General features: G+C 35.8%; 3 protein-coding genes across 3 annotated transcripts; 2 read left to right on the forward strand and 1 right to left on the reverse strand.

Annotated features, from left to right (window-relative positions):
• Window positions 1-1,829: 1,829 nt before the first annotated feature.
• Window positions 1,830-3,332, reverse strand: LOC144856376 (PI-PLC X domain-containing protein 3-like). Its single transcript, XM_078714375.1, has 2 exons — window positions 3,185-3,332; window positions 1,830-2,702 (listed from the first exon to the last, which is right to left on the reverse strand). The coding sequence occupies exons 1-2, from the start codon at window positions 3,276-3,278 to the stop codon at window positions 1,867-1,869; spliced, it is 930 nt and encodes a 309-aa protein (XP_078570501.1). The 5' UTR covers window positions 3,279-3,332; the 3' UTR covers window positions 1,830-1,866.
• Window positions 3,333-4,144: 812 nt separating this feature from the next.
• Window positions 4,145-10,457, forward strand: LOC144856366 (steroid 17-alpha-hydroxylase/17,20 lyase-like). The gene is made up of 10 exons (XM_078714362.1): window positions 4,145-4,328; window positions 4,614-4,756; window positions 5,027-5,206; window positions 5,599-5,692; window positions 5,933-6,088; window positions 6,566-6,774; window positions 7,438-7,563; window positions 7,958-8,194; window positions 8,683-8,781; window positions 8,901-10,457. The coding sequence occupies exons 2-10, from the start codon at window positions 4,615-4,617 to the stop codon at window positions 9,146-9,148; spliced, it is 1,491 nt and encodes a 496-aa protein (XP_078570488.1). The 5' UTR covers window positions 4,145-4,328; window position 4,614; the 3' UTR covers window positions 9,149-10,457.
• Window positions 10,458-11,321: 864 nt separating this feature from the next.
• LOC144856220 (uncharacterized) lies at window positions 11,322-23,304 on the forward strand. Its single transcript, XM_078714172.1, has 20 exons — window positions 11,322-11,509; window positions 11,983-12,122; window positions 12,394-12,570; window positions 12,874-12,967; window positions 13,245-13,400; window positions 13,989-14,197; window positions 14,779-14,904; window positions 15,134-15,370; window positions 15,557-15,655; window positions 16,388-16,635; window positions 17,945-17,967; window positions 19,011-19,147; window positions 19,370-19,549; window positions 19,673-19,766; window positions 20,104-20,259; window positions 20,594-20,802; window positions 21,490-21,615; window positions 21,750-21,986; window positions 22,353-22,451; window positions 22,542-23,304. Exons 2-20 carry the CDS (start codon window positions 11,984-11,986, stop codon window positions 22,787-22,789), a joined length of 2,994 nt encoding a protein of 997 aa, XP_078570298.1. The 5' UTR covers window positions 11,322-11,509; window position 11,983; the 3' UTR covers window positions 22,790-23,304.
• Window positions 23,305-23,340: the final 36 nt, after the last annotated feature.

Raw genomic sequence — 23,340 nt, forward strand, 5'->3', positions numbered from 1 at the left:
GTGCCCATACAGTATATAAAGTTTGATAGTGTAGATAGCGCTTTAAGCTTTGTCTAAAATATCAAACTGTATACAGTATTCGACAAATACAGTACATTTGATGTGCCCATTATATCACTACCATATTTGGGCACATCACACTTTATTTTGTCAAATTAGTTTGATTGAAATAGATTGAAATATATATTTATACTAGACGACCTCTTCACTCAAAGACTGGTCTCCCAGAGGGCCCAGTTATGATCAGTGGCTGTGATGTATTAATACACCGGGGTAACTCCCTACTCGTCTCGAAAGATGTACTAGGTTCTTTAAAGTGCACACAAGCTAGATGTGTACACTGGACCTACGGTTTATAGTCCTTATCCGAGAAGACTCGTTCTACCACCAGAACCATGGAGTAAGTGAGCCTCAAACCCCTGCCGATGTTATGGGAACGTCAGGGGTAGACAGTGAATTACAACCTAAATGTAGTCAAACTATGTGTAGCTTTGTATTTGTGAAGAATACAGTAGAACCCCTAGTAAGGTGACCAAACCAAGTGTCACCTTAAAGATGTATTGTCCCCCAAAAACATGACAAATAAAGATTAATAAAATCAGATTTTGAATAGGCAATTTCACAGTTTTAATAAAGTTATTCACTTCTGTAGAAAAAAAAATCATCAAAAATAAATATTTCACTTATAAAAAGACAAAAGAAATGGTTAATTTCAACCAAAAAGACAATTCAGGTATATTTTGCTTTAAATTAAATGTTTTTTTTTTTGTCATGTTTTTGGTCAAAGTGAATCACTATTATGTAATATTAAAATGGAATATTTAACAAAAAAAAATTAAAAAATTATTTTTTTAGGGGGACAATACATCTTTTTAATAGGGTCTCCACTGAATAGTGGTTTGCCGTAGTATATATTGATCTTCATTCATTTCAGAGGAGTTTCTACTGTATTACATGTGCTTGTAAAAAAATGTTTGTATCACATACATGTACTTCTAATGTCTAACTAAAGTATGATCAAAACTGTACTTTTATAGTATAGTATTTAAGATTTGTTTAAAACAATGTAATTATTACATGAAAATCATGTTAGAACAATTGATTCATTTACGTGTAACTGACATCACAAACCAATTTTATTTGTATAGCATCTGTCATTTATAATTTGGTAGAAATAACTAAAATATAAATCATGACAGATTTTAACAATTATTGTAGTCGGAACATTTCAAAGACCGAATAAAAATCTATAAATTTATGTACTGCCTGAGTATATTATGCATATTTTACAACTAACTATACCCAATTTTAAATAACGCTCGTTAAATCCAATGTTAAATTCAGTGGCGTAACACTGAGGCCCCTGGTTTTGGAACCTTCCAACGCTGGATGCCTCTGCGTTTTTAGCATTTTAGATATATTTAATGCCTGTTTTTCCTCTGGGCACTGCTCAGGGGACCCATAAGCTCCAGGGCCCCTGGCTTTAGCCAGTGTACGCTCATCATAGCCATTACGCCACTCGTTAAATTGCGATGTATCGTGCAGTACTTCCATTTTGGTTGTTCTGTATTGAATGGATGTAAAGTACCTGAAACCCATTTGCGGTGCAGCGGAGTTACAAAGGTTCACAAGACAAACATACACAAGATGCTCTACCTAAACAAAGTCTTATTACAAGTGTTTGGAAGTGGAGTTGTAATTTTGTCCTTAGAAAAAATCCTGACATGTGACGGGACTTCAACCAGGACCCTTGGAGTGGTAGACAAGCATCATAACCACCAAACCACAACTTCACTCTTATTTAACTCGATGTGTGTATAAAATCATTTCTTTAGTTTGGTCTATCACCTGCCAAATCAAATGATATTAGGTTGACTTATTCATAGCCAAAACACAGTCTATGAATCCATCCATTTCTACGAAGTCTGCAATGACGATATTTATATTGCTCGGGCCAGCCTTCTTATCTTTGAGGTAAAACTGAAGGTTCTTCATAGCTGGCACTGCAAACACTCCTTTTAACGTACTTTTAATATGTTGCAAGATTGTTGTACCTGTGGGTGTCAATATGCCCTGCGTGACATGAAATTTACTTGTATCGCGTCCACGAGTGTGGTTAGCTTCTAGAAAGTTCACCATTTTGGTTGGCTCTGGCGTGTTGGGCCATGGTGAGGGGATTCTACTTCCCGCCCATAATGAGTTGTTCTCTTTGTGGTGGTTGTTGTGGTAGAAGACAATAACGTTCCAATTTTGTTCGCATAAAACGTTCAACGCAACATTTTCAACATCAATAACAGGACACAGCTTGCGGCCAAACTTCTCCTGGAGCTGCTGTGTAAGATATTGGTGATCTTTGACCTCCATATTATACAAATGATTAAAATCTAACAGGAGGATTTCATTTGGGTGATCGTCAACCCAGTCTTTAATCTCTCCAAGTCCCATCTCTACCGAACAGCCATACAAACCGTGCACGAAAAATAAACCTTCTTCTGTATTACTTGTTGCAACACGCAAGTCTAAATAACGTATCCCACAATTCAGTTGCTCTTTGATTGTTAGTGTCTGTGTAACACTCCAATTGTGAACGATTTTGCACGCAGTTTTGCCGAAGACGGACACAAGATTACGGATTGTATCAGGTGAACACGGAGACACCGGAGAATTAACTTTTAGTGAGTATGAAAAGGAGTTGTGAGAACCTGTGTATGAAAATAAATAAAATAAATAAATATATATTATATAGAATTTTTGTTAGGCCTATATATTATATTATATCTTTAGTTTTACCAACACAAACAATGGATAACTTTAGTAAGTAAAAGTAATAATTGAATTGTCCTTGGTGGCGCACCACGAATTTCGGCGTTCCATATCCGGAGTTCCATAAAACGTCATACTAGTCAATTGACAGGTATTTCCAACATTTATTTTGAATATTATTGGCCCTTGTGCCTATTTAAAGTGTTGAATTTATATTTTAGATTAATTATTATGTAAAACACCGTCCGTGTCGTCACGGTAGTAGTTTAGGCGGGGCTTCTGCACCCCGTCTGAGTACGCTACGTTGTCATCGTTTCGTATCAACAGAGGTGTATTGAGTCTGAGCTTAGCCTAAGCCTTATGCACGGTAGCCTACTCGAGTTGTTTTATATTAGTTTAGTGATTCAATAAGGTGTATTACCTGGAATAGCTATGTTTTTTAATGGTTGACATCGCAATTGAGGTGGCATATTTTCCATCCATGACGAATCTAATTTAGTACAACATGTTGCCATAATTAAATTTAATTAATTTTGTGTACTTAAACTAATTGACTAATTTTGGGTTGGTTGGTTCTAGTTGGTACATTTTAGCGCCCTCTTCAGTTTTTTCCTTACTGCTGTCAAAAGCATTGTTATACAATATACAACTAATGAATGCTTATGCAATGGTAGAAATAAATTCATGAGGTGTGAAAATAATAAGTTATCTTTCACCGAATGCTTCTTTGCACAATATAAAACATTTGTTTTTATAGCACACCTACTTTTAACGAGAATGGCCTACAACATTATATGTTTATTTTCAATCAAGTTCTGATATTAAAAGTGTTTTGTGAAGACATGACGTGTCCGTACAAAATATAAGCTCTCGAATTTCACTCGAATATCAGAATACAGTGTAGGCCTATATCATTATCGCCCGATTTTCACAATTCGGATTATTTAGTGATCAGTAGGCCCATGGAGAAATTATTTAGGAACTACTTATTTCTCCATGGTAGGCATTAGCTTGTTTTCCACTTATGCGCATGCGTATTCACATTTTCTTCTACTTTGTGTGACTTAATATGTTTGCGTAACCAATAATGCTAGTGGGAAAACAGCCTTAGGGTGCAATAGGGGCCTATTTTGGTTCAAAACAGTGCAAACAGAATGCTTGTGTTGTAATTTATACAAGTATAAAGCAGTGTGACTCAGATGTGAAAATAAAGCAGAAAACAACATTTTTTAATAATTCAGTACAAAAGCATATTATTATAAATTTGCTGATGATGCACTACGTCTCCAAAGTACTTATTTGTATAGTTTACCTCTCTGCACTAACACGTGCAATGTTTTGTCAAGATCACGTGTATTTGTTTAAGATAATATTTAACCTACACTGAGGCCGTTAATAAAACACTATTTAGCATTTACCATTGTTCGCAAGTTCAGAGGTAACAATATCGATCGCGATCGATTGTTTTTTTAACGTAGGCCGGTAAAATTCATTTCTGGGCGTTTTTAGCGAATGCACAGCGTAGTGTGACGTTTCTGTGTAGGCCTATACAGTAAGACCAACAGGTAGGCATGATTTTATCATTTAACCCGTATAAATCAGTTTGTAAAATAAATTGCAGTACATTTTACAGTAGGGTACATAGTGTCAGGTTTTATGCTCATTCAACCTGATTATAGACAGTGTAGGCCTACAATAATACAGTACTGACATTCGGATGTTTGTGACCATGTATGGGATTGGCCGGAGAATCACCATTGGACAGTAAATGTGTTCTCGGGAACCTGTACTGTATCATGTAGTATTCCAAATTATCTACCTCGTTTCTGATTTTATAATTTTTATTCTAGGATGTTCGATTGTTGTACAAGTACGATGTCTATAGCCGTAGTGCTGGTCATCCTGTTTCTTACATGGATGTATTTTAACATTCGACGTCCATCTGGAATGCCGCCTGGTCCAACGCCTTACCCTATCTTAGGGAATGCTCTAAGTAGGCATACGTATTTTATTATCATTGTATAATCTTAAACTAGACGCTTTAAGCAGGGAAGATTGAAATGCAATTCAGCCCTCTGAATGCACACAAAAATAATTTTTTCAATATAGTAGGCCTACCACTATATGCTCTCCAGTAGGTATATCACACAAACATAGTTTGTTGGTTAGTTGCCTCCAAGCAATACAAGAACTGTTCAATAACAATTCGTTAACCTTAAAAATATAGTTTTCTATACCGACTTCTATAATTGTATTTTTATAGTATTTATGGGTAAAAAACAGCCAGCTGAAATATTTAAAGACATGGCGCAAGAGTATGGTCCAATTTTTACGGTAAAATTTGGACCTGTTTGGGCAGTTGTTCTGAACAACTATGAACTGGTGCAAGAGGCTTTACTCACAAAGTTTAATGATTTTAGTGGACGACCCGATCAGCATATGAGTAAGTGTTTGTATAGTTACGAATGAATGAATTCATTCTTTAAAATTATAAATGACGTTAAAACAGCGTTTTGTATACTGTCTGTAGGCCTACAGCAAATTAAGATGAAATCTCAAACTTGAAAAGTAGGCTACTTGAAAATATAATGATCGTAAAGAACGAAAATAGCAAAACAAATAGAGATACTATGTTCAATAGAACATTAACCCAGTCACATAAATGTTGTGACAATTGGCCCTATACTTTAAACACTCCGTGGATTTTACTATTGACCAAGTTTGACGACGAAGAAAATGCTGTCATATCTTATATTGTACCATCAGACCCAATATCCAATTCACATTAATTTATTTTTGTTACCCTCAATTTTGATTTAATTTTATTATACATAGTAAACTGGTTTACGGACAACGGAAAGGATATCGCTTTTGCTCAGCCCACGCCAACCTGGAAATTCCATCGAAAGTTAGCGCACGTAGCCATCAAGTAAGAATACTTTTATAAACAAGCAAGCTTATGAAATTTGTATTTTCTTTCAACATACACTATTAGGGGCAGTATAAGTTTTTTTTACCCAAGTAATTTGGTTTTATGGACCATTTATCGATAACTTGTGTAGGTGATCAACTTACCTGGGTAGTAAATAAATAACTCCCTAAAAAATCTGTGTCGTTGAATATTATGTCAGCTATAGCCACAAGATAATGATTCGCTCGGTCTTTATAGAAAATATGCCACGTCAGAATTGGAGACTTTGTTAGCAGACATAACACCAAAACTTAGAGATGTATTTGCTGACAAAGCTGGTACACCTTTTGATCCAAAAGAAATCATCACATTGGCAGTTTACAACATCATTGCTTCTATGTGCTTTGGACATAGGTAAGTTATCAGCTAGACTTGCCCCAAATCTGTAGTTATTTCGAGGCTTTTCGATGTTTGTCTGAACCTGAGGTTTGAAGCTTAAGTAGTATACGTATGAATGTGCCAAAATATTTATCTTTATATTAATATCAAACACCGTCTGGAACCCAAACTAGTTACCAGATAACATTTAACGTTTTGTCATTTCATTAATTTTATCACGTGACGTTGGCAAGTTCATTTAAGATGATGAACTAATAGAGTCGGGTTGATGAACATCGATCCAAAATACGCAGATTTTGTTCTTCCCCAACGTTAACTTGAGGGCGCTAAATTAATCCAAGTCAAACTCATGTACCGTCTATTTATTCTGCTCCGCAGATAACATCTGAGTGCCGCCTTCTGTTTAGGCCATAGCTCTTGACATCAGATTAAAAATGAATTTGTGGATTTTGTGATGAAAATATTAATATACATTGGTTGTCACTTTTTTAGTTACCAATTGGACGACCCTCGACTTAAAAAATTTGTACAGATATCAGAAGATATAAATGAAGTGTTTGCGAATGGCACCCTGTCTGACTTTGTTCCAGCGGCTCGATTTTTACCAAGTCCACAAGTGAACAAAATAAAGAAGCTTACAAATGAATTCTTTGATATCCTTATGAAAGACGTTAGTCAGCATTTGAAAGAATATTCTCCAGGTAAATGTATACAGTCTTTTGTGACAACCCTCCCCCCCATGGGAGTGGGGGGGGGGGGGGGCACTTCTATTCATGTGACCCCTCTGTTAAGAAGACACTTTCCATTGAAAAGAATAGGGGAAAAAAAAGTGTTTCAACACTATGACAAATTCCTATTCAAAATACACCTTATTAATTGGAATGGACACTTTGTTAGGTACAAAAAGTGTTGTACTTTTTTTGTGTCATTTTAATAAAGTAGAACCCTGTAAAACCAGGTGTTTTATTAGACTTGTCCTTGAATAAGTGTTGGCTGGCCGTAGTGTTTCCCTTTGTCCCCCCCTCCCCCTCCTCCCCAACCTACTTATTCATCGAATTACACAGGTGTCAACGTGTACCGCACCTAGGTTCATTAGTATGCTAATTGTTAATTTTTGGTATGCTTGGCACGATGTTTCGTAGATCCGTCGGTTACTGATGTAATGATACCGTCTCAGTTACGTGACATAACGTTCACGGAACACAGCCGTCGATATGTTCAGTTACTGTGTTTCTTTTGGCGATCGCCTGCCTACCATCCATCCATCTTATGAAATACTACAGGCCTAGCTTCATCACATTCAATCATTACTTTGTCTGCGGTGGTGATCATGTATAAGTAACTGGGGCCTATTTTCGTTTTAGACGAACCTGCCAAGGACATGATTGAGCTGCTTCTACATGCCCAGAGAGATGAAAAAGAAACGGAAGGCTCAGAAAATAAACTAACCGACGTGCATATAAAGCAAATTTTATCGGATCTTTTTAGTGGTAAGTGTTTTTGAACTCCTGCTTGCCTGACCGATTGTTTTGTTTTAGGCCTACACTGTACGTTCAATAAATAAACACAATATTTCTAAGTATGCCTTTTTTATCCACCTGTTATCATACGTAATGTTTGTGTATTGTGTATGGAAGCGAAAGTTACTTTAGAGAGTGACTACAGAACACTTTCCGCTTAGTGTGGCGGCGCACCGTAGTGGCCTACAAGTTTGCTGCTTGATGTTTCATTACACAAATTACGCTTTGCCGTGCTGCACGAATATTTCACGCGTGTTTGCAACGCGCGAGGCTTGAATTGTCCAGCAGCGGCATATTTTCATCTCTCAACCATTTTTGTATTCGAATTTCAATTATTATATAAATTATAACGTTATTTTATAAGCTGGTACAGACACAACGACGTCAACCTTACTTTGGGGTATCGCCTGCTTGATTGACAATCCGGATGTACAGGAGAAAATTAAAAAAGAACTTGATGACGTCATTGGGGACAGGCCATCATGTCTAAGTGATCGTGGGAAGTTACCATATACGGAGGCTACGATCATGGAGATTATGAGATACGGAACGGTTGCTCCAATAAGCGTAACCCACCGTGCTATTAAGGACTCAACAATTGGTAAGGACTCATAAAATGTAAATGTGCGCAATAACTTGCGATTCACAGTCTAGTGGGCCGGCTGAATTACGTACAGATGTGGACGACACATTCAACAACTTTCTTCTCGCTTAAGCTTAGTTCCCACTAGGACGCAACGCAAAGACGTAGACGCAACGTAAGTGAGTTGACCAATTACAAGCGATGAATTAATCGAACTGTCGCTTGTCATTGGTCAACACGTTTGCGTTGCGTTTACTGGGCCCTGTGGGAGAACAGTAGTTTACTACTGAACAGGCTCCCCAGTATAAAGAATAAAGAAATAAAATACAAAAATACGTCCTTGCGTTGCGTCCTAGTGGGAACCAAAGCATCAAGGTTCCATTCGTGTCGTATAACTTGCCACCAAACAGTGCTCATTCGTCTGTCCACAACGACAGCGGGAGAGCGAGATGAGCCAGTACAAATGTCGATTATAGAGTCTAACATCATGCGTTATTTTGTTATAGGAAATTTTGAAGTACCAGAAAACACGTGGGTTTTTATAAATTCTTGGGCACTTCACAACGACCCAAAATACTGGGATTCTCCAGAAAAGTTTTCACCAGGTAAAAACCTTAGTCATTGAGACACATTCGTTTAGGCTTATGAGATATTTTGTAGGCCTACGGTTTTCTTAAAATATCCGCTGCTAAATCTCATATACTCAAATAATTTTCTTTTTTAGAGCGATTCTTGGATTCAGACTCGGTAAAACAGCGTCTCCCGAGTTTTCTGCCGTTTTCCACCGGTCGTAGAGTGTGTGTTGGAGAAGCATTAGCTAAGGCTGAGATCTTCCTCGTCTTGTCGTGGTTAATTCAGAATTATAAATTCGAGAAGCCACCTGGAGTGACGGATATTTTCGCAGTTAGTGGGAACCCACAGGGTCTTAACTTTACTAAGCCCTACAAAGCAGTTGCAACATCCCGCTATTAGTAATCAATATAGGCTGATATTCGCGTTATGTCCCCGAGAGGTAAAAGAAGAGACAGTTCGCACTATATTTCTATCTTTTCCACTTTCAATTAATTAGCCTATAGAAGTTCTAACATTAGACCAGTCTAAATGTATGGTTTTACGATATTATAGTTTGTTTAGTTAGGTTTTAGGTGTTTGTGATGTTTTATGATGAAATGATACAGTTTTTGATGACGTCATGTTTCGTAAATCTTAATACAATTTTTTTTTCTATAATTCTGAAATAAGTTTATATCTTAGTCTTTTTTTTAACTTGAATTTGAAAATTTACAATAGGTATATAGGCCTAAATAGAACATACATATAATAATTGTTAGTGTTTAGGATGTTTTTGTACTAATGGTTTTGGTACTTTATTCGATCATTTGATATGTAGGCCTAGTAGACCTTATATAATTATATTAAACAAAAACATAGAATAGAAATGTCTCTGGTTTGTCGAATCACCATCTATATAAACATTTACGTAAGGGCAAAATTCGGTAAATCGCGCGTTACTTTTTTACTCGATGGTATATAAAGTTGGTTCGTACGTTCAGCACTGCTTTCAACCACCTAATGTAACTCTGTTTACTAATTAAGTTGAGTTACATAATTATTTGATTAAAACGAATTTAGGTTCAACGATTTGCCGCAAATAGGGTTGTTTCCCATCGCATTTACGTTTCTCCTTCTACGATGAAAATTGGTTAAACAGCTCGAGTACAGCATCATAATGTGGAAGACAAGTCGATTTTCTTTAAAAAAAATATACTATTTATACGATTATACAAACGTATTGCTTGACGATAAATGGAACATTCCAATCTCTTTCCACAAGTGTCTATTTCCTCAGGCGTCGTAATAACACAAAGAAATGCGATCCGTTTTTTTCAATCTTTGCTGCAGAGGTTGGATACAGGTATTTTTTAAAACAGATAATGAGCTAGCGTTAGTGTACAATCAACCATGAGTAGCGTTGTAAAGCCAGCATAGGATAGGCCTACAGTACGAAGGTCCACATGCCCTAAACGCAACAACTTTGTTGGGTTGAGGAATCAACTTAAGTATGAATTGGCTCATAAGAAACAATTGAAAACCATTAGGCCTACTAATTCAGTTGAGTTAGATAATTAATTATTGACGATTAAAGCGAATTTACGATTTGCCCCGACTAAAGGCATTTTTCACAATCCGTTTTACATTACATAAACACATATACAAATAAACTTTATTACTGACAGTTGCTTCTCAACGTTTGTATTAATTGATACTGTAATTACAAAAAAATATAAACGTTGTAGTGGTGTATGTACTTTACTATTTCAATCGACTATGACGGTGACAGTTTCAACAAAGTATTATATCGCAATGTTTTACTTTGTTTAGTGGTACAGGTATATTATTTTGAAAACAAAAACAATTAATATTTCGTTACTGAATGGATAAAGAATATATTAAAAAATTGTTCCTCTTTGCACCCATCCTCTTCCCCATCCACAATACAAAACACAAATTAAGTTTGTTTAAATTTGACAATTGGTCTCATTTTGTGACAAGTTTCTCTTTCGGAAGTAATTTCCAGGGTGCTAATTTTAGTTGACTAAATAAATCACCGTGTCTATTCGTTCCTGTAAACGACATGTATTATAGTCCTGTGGTACGTACATTTGAAATCGCCAGTTTTGTTACGCTGGCATTACTATGTATCCGAGACCCATCTGTGGGCACGGACTAGATGGTCGCGAGCATACTATCAAGTTTAATTTAATTGGTATCAAATTGGAATAAATGAATACAATTAATAACAGATGAACTCGAATGTGAGAGATGAGTGTACAGTAGTTGGTCTTCGAGCTAAATTTACAGGATACCGGTTTTTTTAGACACTATACGTCTGTACCAGCCTACTACAGGTAGTGATAAAATACCTTCTACAATTACGCAATAAACAAAAAGTGTGATAAAGTCTACACATCGTACGATACATTAATCGTCATGTGCCTTCTTCTGTATTTACAATTACTAAAGATCACATGCTAACACACTTCACGGTCCAAAAGCCATGTAGATGTATTTTGTCTATAAACCATCACGTGTATTTATTTAGTGATATAGTATAGGCCTACGCTTCAATGGGTATAACCTCATAATTAATTTTGTATTGATCCACGTATCTAATTCAAACACTCAACGCTTGGTTTATTACTTTGTTGTTTGCAGACAACCAACCTAACTGCTTTATAAAGTCAGAACACCGGGTACATATTAACCAATTCTCTGTTGAACGGTGAGAGGCACAACGTGTACAGAGAAATTCAAGTAAGACCAATAAATTAGGTAAGACATTCTTTCTAGGCCTAGACCTGCATAATGTTTCATTATTTTTACCTTAACTTATTAAGCATTTTTAAATAAGGCCTACTCTGGTTTTTTCCTGTATTTATCACAGCTGTTCTATGTGATCCTTTAGTTTCGAGCTGCAATAATATTGATACCCAGTCATTCCATCCACCTATATTAAGAAACAGCACTTAAGACAAAACAAATTCTATAAACCTCAAAAAAGTAAAGGATTAGGTGCCGTTTTCGGCCACCTCTATTTATAATATGGACTATACCATTATTCATTATGGTAGGGGACGGCTAATTGATCGTCCTTTTCTTTGCACTCACCTTCTCCAACCCATCCTGACAAAATCTCATAACCACTAGTGTTTTAATTTGCCTAATTAAGCTTAATATTCCCCAAATTTATCCCCTTTTTGCATTTATCATACCACTATTTATTTATATTTTATTTTATTGTGTAGGATGTTTGAATATACGACTACGTCATCGCTCATCGTAGTACTGGTGATCCTGTTGCTTACATGGATGTATTTCAACATCAGGCGTCCGCCTGGTATGCCGCCTGGTCCAACTCCCTATCCGGTCATAGGGCATCTTCACAGTAGGCTTAACATTTCAATTATTGAGTTATATAGCGTGAAGCGTATTCGACCCTTAGTGTCTTTGTGCGATCGAACTCTTTCAATTAAACGTTTGTTTTCCTTTTAGGTAGGCCTACTTTATTGATTCATTTTCCTATTTGTAATTATCATTTCACCCGTTTTAATAAGTTCTTTGAAATTTGAATGAAGGACAAGTTTTATCGAAATTAAATCCATTTTACGATAAATAGTTCGATTGAGATTGTGATAGTCTTTTATCTTATATTATAGTATTTATGGAGAAACAACCTGCTGAAACATTCAAAGAGTTGAGCAAAGAGTATGGACCAGTTTTTTCACTAAAGGTGGGACGTTATTGGGCAGTCGTTCTAAACAATTACGAATCAGTACAAGAGGCTTTACTGACCAAGTTAAATGATTTTAGTGGACGTCCTCATTCCTATATGAGTAAGTAGGGCCTATATAAGCTTGGTTCCCACTAGGACGCAGCGCAAGGACGTAAGCCGCAACACAAGGGAATTGGCCAATCACAAGCGACAGTTGGAATAAGCCTAGCTTTTGATTGGTCAATTCGCCTGCGTTGCCTCTTACGTCCTTGCGTTGTGTGTCCTAGTGGGAACCAAGCTTTATATTTAGAGTTTAGGGCCTTTCAGTTATTTGCCCGGGTAAGTTGGGAACTGGTATCGCTAACTTTTGGTGGGTAGACAGTGCATTACCTGTGTTAATCATTAACCATATATAATCTTACAGCTGATTTGCTTAGCGACAATGGAAAAGATATAGCCGCGGCTCAGCCTACACAAACCTGGAAATTCCATCGAAAGTTAGCACATCTAGCTATCAGGTGAGTCAGGCCTAGGTCTAACACAGTGTAGGCCAATCACAGTGTAAGCTTAGGTTTATCACAATGTAGGCCCAGGTCTATCACAGTGTAGGCCTACTCTATTTGACTTTGCCGCGGGCAGTGGCAAACCATAACAACGCCTCTCCCATTACGTAAGACTACTGGAGCATTCAGCAAAATCTCTATACAATAGGCCTACTCATTTTTTCTACAGATGTGGTCCCATTAACTATGACATCCGCATGTTAAATTTTACGAAATCATGTTTTCTTGACAGAGATTATGCAACTAAGGAGTTGGAGACTTTGTTAATTGAGATACGTCCCAAAATCAAAGACGTTGTTGAACAAAAAGCTGGGGCACCTTTTAATCCAAAGGAAGTGATCACATTAGTAGTCTACAACATCGTTGCTTCAATGTGCTTTGGAAAACAGTAAGCTATTTGACTTTAAATTGTAACATCTGTCGTAAACGTACAGGCTACTGTAACACCCGATTATCAGTGATGTACCTCAGTATAATCAACAACAACATTTATTTCATCAATGGCTCAGTATAACTAACAAATAGTAAAAAGATATAAAATAGATTTGATATAAGGAAACCATAATATTTGTCTAAATGTATGTGTTCACATGGGATGCCCTGTATCATGGAAGTTTAAGTTAAGTTCTAGGTTTGGGTTATATACAGGATTTACATAGTTTTACTTGTGATGCTGTATCAGGAAATCTTCCTATGATACCGAGCACATTTTGATACAGATGCCTACCTAAGTCGTTGAATTTAGTGGCAAGTTTTAATTTTACGGTGATCAACAGTAAAAGTCTTGTCTACACTATCAAACGTTATGTGACAAAAAATGTGATGTGCCCATATGTGGACATGATGATGTCGTAACTACCATATTTGGGCACATCACTACCATATTTGGGCACATCATACTTCTTTTTTTTTTACTTTTTTGTCAAATTAAAATTGATATTGTAGACAGAGCTTAAGTTTAAATATCTTGTTTTAGGTACCAATTCAACGATCCTCAGCTTGTTCGTTTTGTAAAATTATTAGAAGAACTATTTGCTGTGATTGGTAATGGAGCATTACCTGACTTTATACCAGTTACTCGATTTTTACCAAGTAATCAAATAAATAAATTGAACAAACTTTTAGAAGAATATTTTGGTTTGCTGCTTACTGAAATTCATCAACATATGAAAACATATTCGCCAGGTAAGTAAATACTGGTGATAATGAATGTTTATGGAGTTGAATAGGGAGGAATTCGTATGAGTTTTTTTGAAAATAATCTTTCCATTCAACAAATTGAATTGAATACAACACATTCATTATTTGTTTTTTAACACACCACTGTCATGAAGTATTTGTCAATGATATCGTATCGAATATCATCGAGGGCTAGGCCACTCAACAAATCGTGTTCGGATTTTGGCTGCGGAGTTATGTTTGGGTTTCGGTGTTTCTCATTGTGTATCTGCCTATCGCGTGTCCTAGAAACGACGGTTAAATAGACGTATTTAATAATAAGAACAAAATTAGCAGCAATGCCATGTGATACTGAATTAATCAATTAAATAGGGCAAGAATATAAGGTGCGTTATATTATTTAATTTAGTTAGCAAATGTGAGTAAAACCTTGTTCAAACATCAAACAATAGCCTAGAATAAACCCGTATTAATTACACTTCACACAAATATGAACCTCTGTCCCCGCAGGGGCCCGTTTTTATGACATGATGAAACATAATTTTGATAATAACTAGCATACGGGTTTTTGTTTTTTTCCTTTTTAGATGAGCCGGCAAATGACCTGATTGAGCTGCTTTTAAAATCTCAGAAAGATGAACTGACGTCCGATGGATCACAAACTAAATTAACTGACGTGCATATCAAACAGATATTATCAGATCTTTTTATCGGTAGGTTTATTTTTATTTAAACTACTGTTGAGGCCTGACTAAGTATAATGTTTGATTAGTTTTGAAGTAGGCCTAAGCAACTGATCTTTGACGATCTAAGTATGTTACGCGACGGCGATTGAGTGCAACTTTCTTTCATCGCCAGTGTGCCTACTTACATTTTTACTTTAAAAAAATTTTTAAATATGAATATTAATTAATACAATTATGATTTGTTGAATTTTAAAAGCTGGTACAGACACAATAACTACAACCTTACTTTGGGGTATCGCCTGCTTGATGGATAACCCGGATGTACAGGAGAAAGTTAAAAATGAACTTGATGACGTCATTGGAGACAGACCACCAAAACTAAGTGATCGTGGGAATTTACCGTATACAGAGGCTACGATCATGGAGATTATGAGATACGGAACGGTTACCCCGTTAGCTGAAACTCACCGAGCTATTAAAGACTCAACCATTGGTAAGAAACAACAAATAAATCGTAAAATAAAATGTAATGAAAATGTTCATGAAGTATACTTTTTTTATTTCGGGACTCGTTAAGTAAATAGAATAAATAGGCTACTGCCATATATTATCATTTGATAGTTTTTTTTATAACACACCACTTCAAAGTTAGTAATAACATCAACGATCGTTTTTATAGGAAAGTTCAAAGTGCCAGAAAACACGTGGGTAATCGTAAATACTTGGGCACTTCACAATGATTCAAAATACTGGGATTCTCCAGAGAAGTTTACTCCAGGTAAGCTAGGTTGATTTGGGTGGTACTATATATACTACCTTGGCTTATAATGATTCCTCTAATGTCCATCGTTAAGTCATTGGGGTTTTCCACATGCATAGGAAAAGGTAATATTATAAGTAAGACTTAAGCAAATGTTCAGTACCGTATCATTCGAAGGATAAAACTAAACTTAAAGACCCATTCCATACAATTTGTGACATTTTGTGAAAATAATGCATGTATAATACTTTAAAACATTAAACCAGGTCATTCCTTGTCTTACATGTACGTTTTATGGTAAATTATGAAAAAATAGAGAAACAATGCACTACCTAAGTAGCTCGCGGTAATGTTCTCTCATTGGCTGTCTTAGGCCTAGCCTAGCTAGGCTTAGTTTTGTAGTTTTTGCTGGTAAACATCGGTAACGTACGAACATCGTTTTTTCATTTAAAGACGAAAAAGGTTATCTCAATAGTACCATATAGTATTTATTTTTACATTAAATGTAGTTTGTGACCTTAAATTAGATCTAAAAAACGTAGGGAATTGGACTTTAAGTTTAGTTCACAAATTGAGGAGTTCAACTAATTTCTCCAACCGGACGAGAAGCAGGAAAAAAACACCCCTGTTAACATTTTTTAGCATTTAATGAATAATAAAAAATACTTTAGTCTTATTAGTATACATTTACTTCTTGAACCACGTACTATTTTTCACTTGTTTACAAGAATGTAATTTGTTTTTACTTAGAGCGATTCCTGGATTCGACAAGCAGTGTAAAACAACGACTTCCGAGTTTTCTACCATTTTCCACCGGTCGTAGAGTGTGTGTTGGAGAATCGTTAGCTAAGGCCGAGATGTTCCTAATATTTACGTGGTTTTGTCAGAATTTTAAATTCGAGAAGCCCCCGGGGGTTACAGAAGTTACAGCAGTGAGTGAGTGCGCACAAGCGGTTAACTTTCCTAAGCCCTACAAAGCTGTTGTACAACTCCGTTATTAATTAGACATAGGATTGTGTTTTTTAAAACAATTCTCCTTCAGATTTGTTCTAAGATAAACATGGAGGCCTAGGAAAAGATTATATTAAAAATGACAATAACACGTGGGATATTCGCCGGTGTTTTTCGATAATAAACGTAGAATGATTTTGGTAACTGTATTTTTCGGGCTTCGTTGTATGTTTAATATAATAATGAATGACATAATATAAGCAAAGTGTCGTAACTGTTATCACTATATTTGAGATTATCTCTTCTGGTGAGAATTTGGAAACGAGCAAGTCAACATTATTATTTATCAAAAATAGTAGTAATATTTTAACAAATCAATGAAATAAACAGAACTCATCCGTTGCAGAGAAGTACTTAGCTTAGTTAAATAATATTTTGGGCCCGAGGTTATCGTCTGTCATGACGGGATTGGGCCATATCTATATCGTGAGGTGGTTTCCCGAATGATCGTACGATCAAATCGGTACCGGGTATGATCAACTAGCGTTCATGTTCCCACCTAATCATCCATTCATAGTAGGCTAAGTACTGATGAAGAAGTCAATCTGTGGCGACAATAGAATGGACCCGAAACCTGATTATCTTTGACTTTTAAATAATAGAAAGTTTTGAAAAATGTGTTGGGGTAGAAATGTACGTAGTATGATGTGTATGTTTATTGAAAAATTGTTTTTAAATTATTTTGTACAAGTTGCGATGAGAAAACTGTTATTTGATCGTTTGTTGACGTGTACATAAATTAAAAAAATATATATAAATAAAATAATAAATACAAAATAAAATTCGTTATGAGAACTTTTACTATAGAGTAAAGATATAAGGAAGAAAAGCAAAGAGATTATGAAGCGGCTGTGCCAGAATATACAACACTAAGTATTGTAAGGTTAAAATATTAAACAATTTAGGCTAGATCTTTTCAAAGGTCAAGCGCCTTCAGCCTTCCACGTTTCGATATTCAATATTGAACTTAACCTTAGGTTTTGAATTACTGACCATAAAAATGACCATATTTTCCGTTTGAAAAAATAATTTCATTCGAAATGAAAATTGGAATGACTTTTTTTTAATCAGTAAATGAATAGGCCTATAACATCACTTACAATAAAATGTTTTTAAATTAAAATATCAATACATTGAGTAATTGTAGACAACAATTTATAAAATCGGTTGTTCAAATAGTGTAACGGCATTATTACAGTACGTGGAAATAGGTCTAGTACTCTGGTTGAAATACTTACTGTTGATGAAAATGACCATAATTACTCTTGGCATTTTTCTTGTGTTTTTTGTCGAAAGTTACGAAATGGGATGACTTTTTGGTCAGTAATGACAACTCATGTTCAGCAGCTATAGAATAAAGAAGTTTGATTAATATTGTTATTAAGATGAGTATTTAAAAACATAATCTGTAAAACAATTATATATTCATATGGGAATAAAGTTTAGATAAGTTTTAGATATAAACCAAAACCATGTTTTGCCTCTATTTTTGGGGAAAATCCTGTTTATTGTAGATCTTGCTCTCTTCACACTAAAGCTTGGTTCCCACTAGCGACGCAACGTAACGCAATCTACGCAACGTAAGAAAATGCCCTTTCTAATAATTTGTGTTTTCCCCCGCCTGCGTGAAATCAAACCTGCGATGTTTGCAGCACTATTGCATCGTCGGTTCCACTTCGCTTTGCGCCCAAGTGGGAACCAAGCTTACACGGACAGTACTAACACGTGGATTTATCTTTACATTAAGTAATCGCTATAAATTTATTTATTTATTTTTATTAAAACATATTTAGGCAGGATAACATAAATCAGAAAAGAAAAGATCACAAAATTTCTGAATGAAACAACTTTAAAAAACAAGAATTCACAACAATCAGTGAATATAGAACGTTAATAAATTCCTAATACTGTACTGCATTATCGTTTTTCAATTACCTCCGCAATGCACAATGCACAATGCACAGGGTAGCCAAATAGTATATCTAGGCACGGATATGTGCACTTTGTTTCAACCACAACAATGAATTCCGTCTGCAAGGGTTAAAGGACAGCATAACAAGTATTATTATTATTGATACCGTAAGTCAACAAAGGAAGTCACAGGAACCTAGCGTACACTCGGAGTTGTGTTTACGCTTGACTGTTACACTCAGTTGACTGCTTTGACTATTAAGGTAAACGTAATACTAGGCCTACAATGAAATTCACAATTCTCACTTATTTATTTTACGAAGCGAGTTGTAGAGACTAGTAGTGGTACCGTACAAATTAAGATCAGTGAGTATCCGAAATGTACGTTTCAAGAGCACCACGCTCACTTAGCGTTAACCATTAATTATAAAACAATGTTTTTCTGTAACAGGATGTTCGAGTGTACAAGTACGTCTCTAGCCGTAGTGCTGGTCATTCTGTTGCTTACGTGGATGTATTTCAACATTCGACGTCCACTTGGAATGCCACCTGGTCCAACACCTTATCCTATCTTAGGGAATGTTCCAAGTAAGCATAACATTTGCACTTTACAAAGATATGATATGCAGGGTATAGAGGTATTTGTACATTACAGTAAGGGGAAATGGAAAAAGGCTTCCTACTTTCTAGGAGTTTTGTCAAATAATCTATATTGTTTTGACAACTCTTGTAACATGACCATAGTGATTTGATGGTATGTTACAGTTCTTTCTAATCTTTCACCATAAAATACTATTTTTTCTCATATAGCATTGATAGGAGAAAACCCACCTTGGGAATTGTTTAAAGATATGACCTCCAAGTATGGACCCATTTTTTCAATTAAATTTGGTAATTATTGGTCTGTCGTTTTAAACAATTACGAAATCGTACAAGAGGCGTTACTTACAAAATCAAACGACTTTAGTGGACGTCCGATTTCCCACCTCTGTAAGTAATTTCGAAACTTCTTTCTTATGTCTACAGAAATGTAGAAATTCTATGCAAATTATTATCTTATAAACTGATATTTGCTTGGTATGGATTTATAAAGTTCGGTAATATTGTTTGTAGTGGACTGGTTTTCTGATAACGGAAAGGATATCACTTTTGCTCAGCCTACACCAACATGGAAGTTCCATCGAAAGTTAGCACATTCAGCTATCAGGTTATGTATAATGCTTGTTTATGTGACATTGATGTTTCTTAAAATGATATACATATGAGTTGGGTAGCCGATTGGTTAGGACACTTGACTGTCATTTAGAGAGACCCGACAACCCCAGTCTACTCTGTAGAATGAGCTACTAACATTTCCCTACTTTCAGAATTACCATAAAACATAAGCATACACACAAATCAAACCAGAGGAAAAAGTAAATAGTAAATAAAAACACTAAAACAAAACACTATACTCTAAAACCATTTTATTTTTTTTATATTTTATTCCGGTTAAAGAGCTAATGACATCGCTGTTGTTTACAACTTTATCTTTAAACCTCCAGAAAATATGCTACAGGAGATTTGGAGACTTTGATAGAAGAGGTGAGACCAAAAATTAGAGATGTTCTTTCACAAAAAGCTGGGACACCATTCAATCCAAAGGAAGTGATCACATTGGCAGTCTACAACGTTGTTGCTTCTATGTGCTTTGGGCATGAGTAAGTTAAGAAAGATTTTGCTGGGGCAGGGATATAGAAATAGACTGTTCGCATTTTCAACAGTCATGTGAATTTATACCGCCATAATAAAGCATCAGCCTACAAACGGTCATTTTAGGTGGTGAGGTGGTCAGGCCTACATCTGATGCATACGCAATTTGTGAATTTATTCCACCGTAATACAAGGCCTACAAACAGTCATTTTAGTTGGTGAGGTAGGCCTACGTGTGTGCTAGACAAAACCGGAGATAACCCATCCTCCATCGTCTAGTTTTTTGCTGTATGACCGGAAGAAGACTTCATTCTAATTCTACTTAAATGTTACATTTTTTAGTTATAATTTTAAGGATCCTCAACTTCTTCGATTTGTAAAGTTATTAGAAGAAATAAATGATGAATTTGGTAACGGCACCCTAGCTGACTTTGTGCCAGCGGCTCGGTATTTACCAAGTCCACAAGTAAACCGACTTAAAAAAGCAGGAACAGAATTCTTAACTATGATTTTGACGGAAGTGAATCAGCATCTAAAAACGTACTCTCCAGGTATTGAAATTATTATCTTATTCATGTAGGCCTACCAGTATATTTTAATTTCTTTATTTTTTATTTTATACGCATCCAACAGCGGGTAATTCGCCAATTACAATGTGGATTATACTATTTTTATTATTTATCACGCTTATCAAGTCTCATTGGAGCCTTAGGGAGTGGAATTGAGAGTCGTGAGTTACAATGCACTAGGTCATGATTAAACATTGGACCTTTGGGTTGGAAGGCGAGCATAACTACCAAGCTACAGCTCCACTCCCATTCTGCGCATGCTTAGAGATTACACAGTAGTAGTACATAAATACATTCTACGATTTTCTAGAATTTTAGAAGAGATTTGGCAACACAGGTAGGCCTACACATGGCTACCGTTAGAAAACATAAACATAATTATTTGTCTACTAACAACTTACACATTAAAGGTTCTAAAGTGACATCATCATGTCCATATATGGGCACATCACATAAAGATTTGATAGTGTAAACAGAGTTTAAAAAGGCACATACCCATAAAACAATAATATTCATCTTCATCGCATAATGGATCTTTAAGATCATGGAATATGTATTTTAGTTTATATAGTGATGGGGGGCACCAACAAAAATAGGCAAATAGCTCTTATCTTTCTTTGTGACGCTTAATAAACATCTCATTGTATAAGTTATTCATTTTCATTATAGATGAACCAGCAAATGACCTGATCGAGCTACTTTTAAAAACTCAGAAAGATGAAATGGAAACAGATAGCTCAGCAAGTAAATTAACAGATGTGCATATTAAACAGATTGCATCGGACATTTTCTTTGGTATGTTGTTTCCCGTTGGTAAAGCAATGTGAAATTTAATTATGATATACAATGGTGTATCTTCACGACCCTAAATGAAAGTTATAATTTGTATCTAAACATTAATAATTTGATTTAATCTGCATTTACTGTAGCTGGTACAGACACAACAACATCGGCGTTACTTTGGGCTGTCGCATGCGCGATCGACAACCCGGATGTACAGGAGAACATTAAAAGGGAACTTGATGACGTCATTGGAGACAGGCCAGCACGACTGAACGATCGCGGGAAGCTGCCATACACGGAGGCTGTGATCATGGAGACTATGAGATTTGGAACCGTTGCACCTTTAGGCTTGACTCGTTGTGCTGTTAAAGACTCTACAATTGGTAAATACCACCTTAAATTTCTCGCACCCTATTTAATTCTGGACGAGGCCGCTATCATACTTAACCATGGCACAGTTGGGCCTACGTACATTAATCAGTCTGATTTATCTAATTATTTGTTGCTAAAATTATTTTTTAATAAATAGAACAAAGAGCACTGGAACATTATCGTAAAACAAGAAAAGATAAGAGGGTCATACAATATATCAGTTGTGTGTACCGCTGTGTGGAGTGCACTGTATGTGTTATACTGTATAATTTAAATTATATATCTTTCCAAAATGTATACTTTTTTTCTCTACCTCTACCAATCTCAACAAGAAGGCCCACAATTGACTGACATTTTTTCTGTCGCTATTCTTTCAGGAAATTACAGTGTGCCAGAAAGCACGTGGGTATTCATAAATACTTGGGCACTTCACAATGATTCAAAATACTGGGATTCTCCGGAAAAGTTCAAACCAGGTAAGAAATCTGCCTGTGATGAGTGTAAAACAAGTATGATAAAATACTAAAAGAGCTAAGCTAAATTTCAAGTCTATTTGTTTTTTTTAGAGCGATTCTTGGATTCTAATGGCTCGGTAAAACAACGTCTTCCGAGTTTTCTGCCATTTTCAGCCGGTCGTAGAGTGTGTGTTGGACAAGCTTTAGCTAAGGCTGAGATCTTTCTTGTCTTTACGTGGTTAATTCAAAACTATACATTTGACAAAGCCCCGGGAGTGACCGGTGACACAGCAATCTCCGGGAAGCCTCAGCAGCTTAACGTTCCTAGGCCCTATCAGACAGTTGCACATCCGAGATAATAAACTATAATTGACTGTTCTATATGGCCTGCAAGCCCGTGACTGTTTCAACACTTTCAAAAATACTTTTTTCAAATTCTAGACCTAAATCCGACACACTGTACAGTTATGGTCGAGCTCAATGCAATGATAAGAAACTTTCCTAATTCTGGTTAAATAAAAAAACATGAATGGTTCATGGATGATGGGTCATGGAGTAGCTCCATGGATGGGTGGCCTCCTTTGGGCCGATGATGTTTTGCTAGCTAATAATGAATTTTAAATGTTAAAATGCTAAATATTGCATGGAAAGGAGTGGAAGTTAAGCTTCAATTATGAACAATCTAGTGTAATGGTTACTGGGAAACGTGTCAATCGTGATAAAAAATGAAAATTGAAGATTAATTTATTACCGAGATAAACAATTATAAATACGTAGGTGTAATAATTTGTGTAACTACCAACATGTTATTTAACAAGTAAATAGTTTAGTCTCGTATATTAAATAGAATTAATCCTCTGACGACTTCACTAATCTAACCTCGTGTTTATTGTACATAAAAGGTATGTAT

The sequence above is a fragment of the Antedon bifida genome, chromosome 11 (assembly GCF_963402885.1).
Source record: "Antedon bifida chromosome 11, ecAntBifi1.1, whole genome shotgun sequence".
NCBI classification, from domain to species: Eukaryota; Metazoa; Echinodermata; class Crinoidea; order Comatulida; family Antedonidae; genus Antedon; species Antedon bifida.

Bases quoted from the DNA above. Each gene is read 5' to 3' on its own strand.
- LOC144856376 (XM_078714375.1), bottom strand. From the start codon at position 3,278: ATGGCAACATGTTGTACTAAATTAGATTCGTCATGGATGGAAAATATG. The intron at 2,703-3,184 runs GTAATACACCTT...TTTCATACACAG, and splicing joins AAAAAACATAGCTATTCCAG to GTTCTCACAACTCCTTTTCA.
- LOC144856366 (XM_078714362.1), top strand. From the start codon at position 4,615: ATGTTCGATTGTTGTACAAGTACGATGTCTATAGCCGTAGTGCTGGTC. The intron at 4,757-5,026 runs GTAGGCATACGT...GTATTTTTATAG, and splicing joins TATCTTAGGGAATGCTCTAA to TATTTATGGGTAAAAAACAG. The intron at 5,693-5,932 runs GTAAGAATACTT...CGGTCTTTATAG, and splicing joins TTAGCGCACGTAGCCATCAA to AAAATATGCCACGTCAGAAT.
- LOC144856220 (XM_078714172.1), top strand. From the start codon at position 11,984: ATGTTTGAATATACGACTACGTCATCGCTCATCGTAGTACTGGTGATC. The intron at 19,550-19,672 runs GTAAGTAATTTC...TATTGTTTGTAG, and splicing joins ACGTCCGATTTCCCACCTCT to TGGACTGGTTTTCTGATAAC. The intron at 20,260-20,593 runs GTAAGTTAAGAA...TACATTTTTTAG, and splicing joins TCTATGTGCTTTGGGCATGA to TTATAATTTTAAGGATCCTC.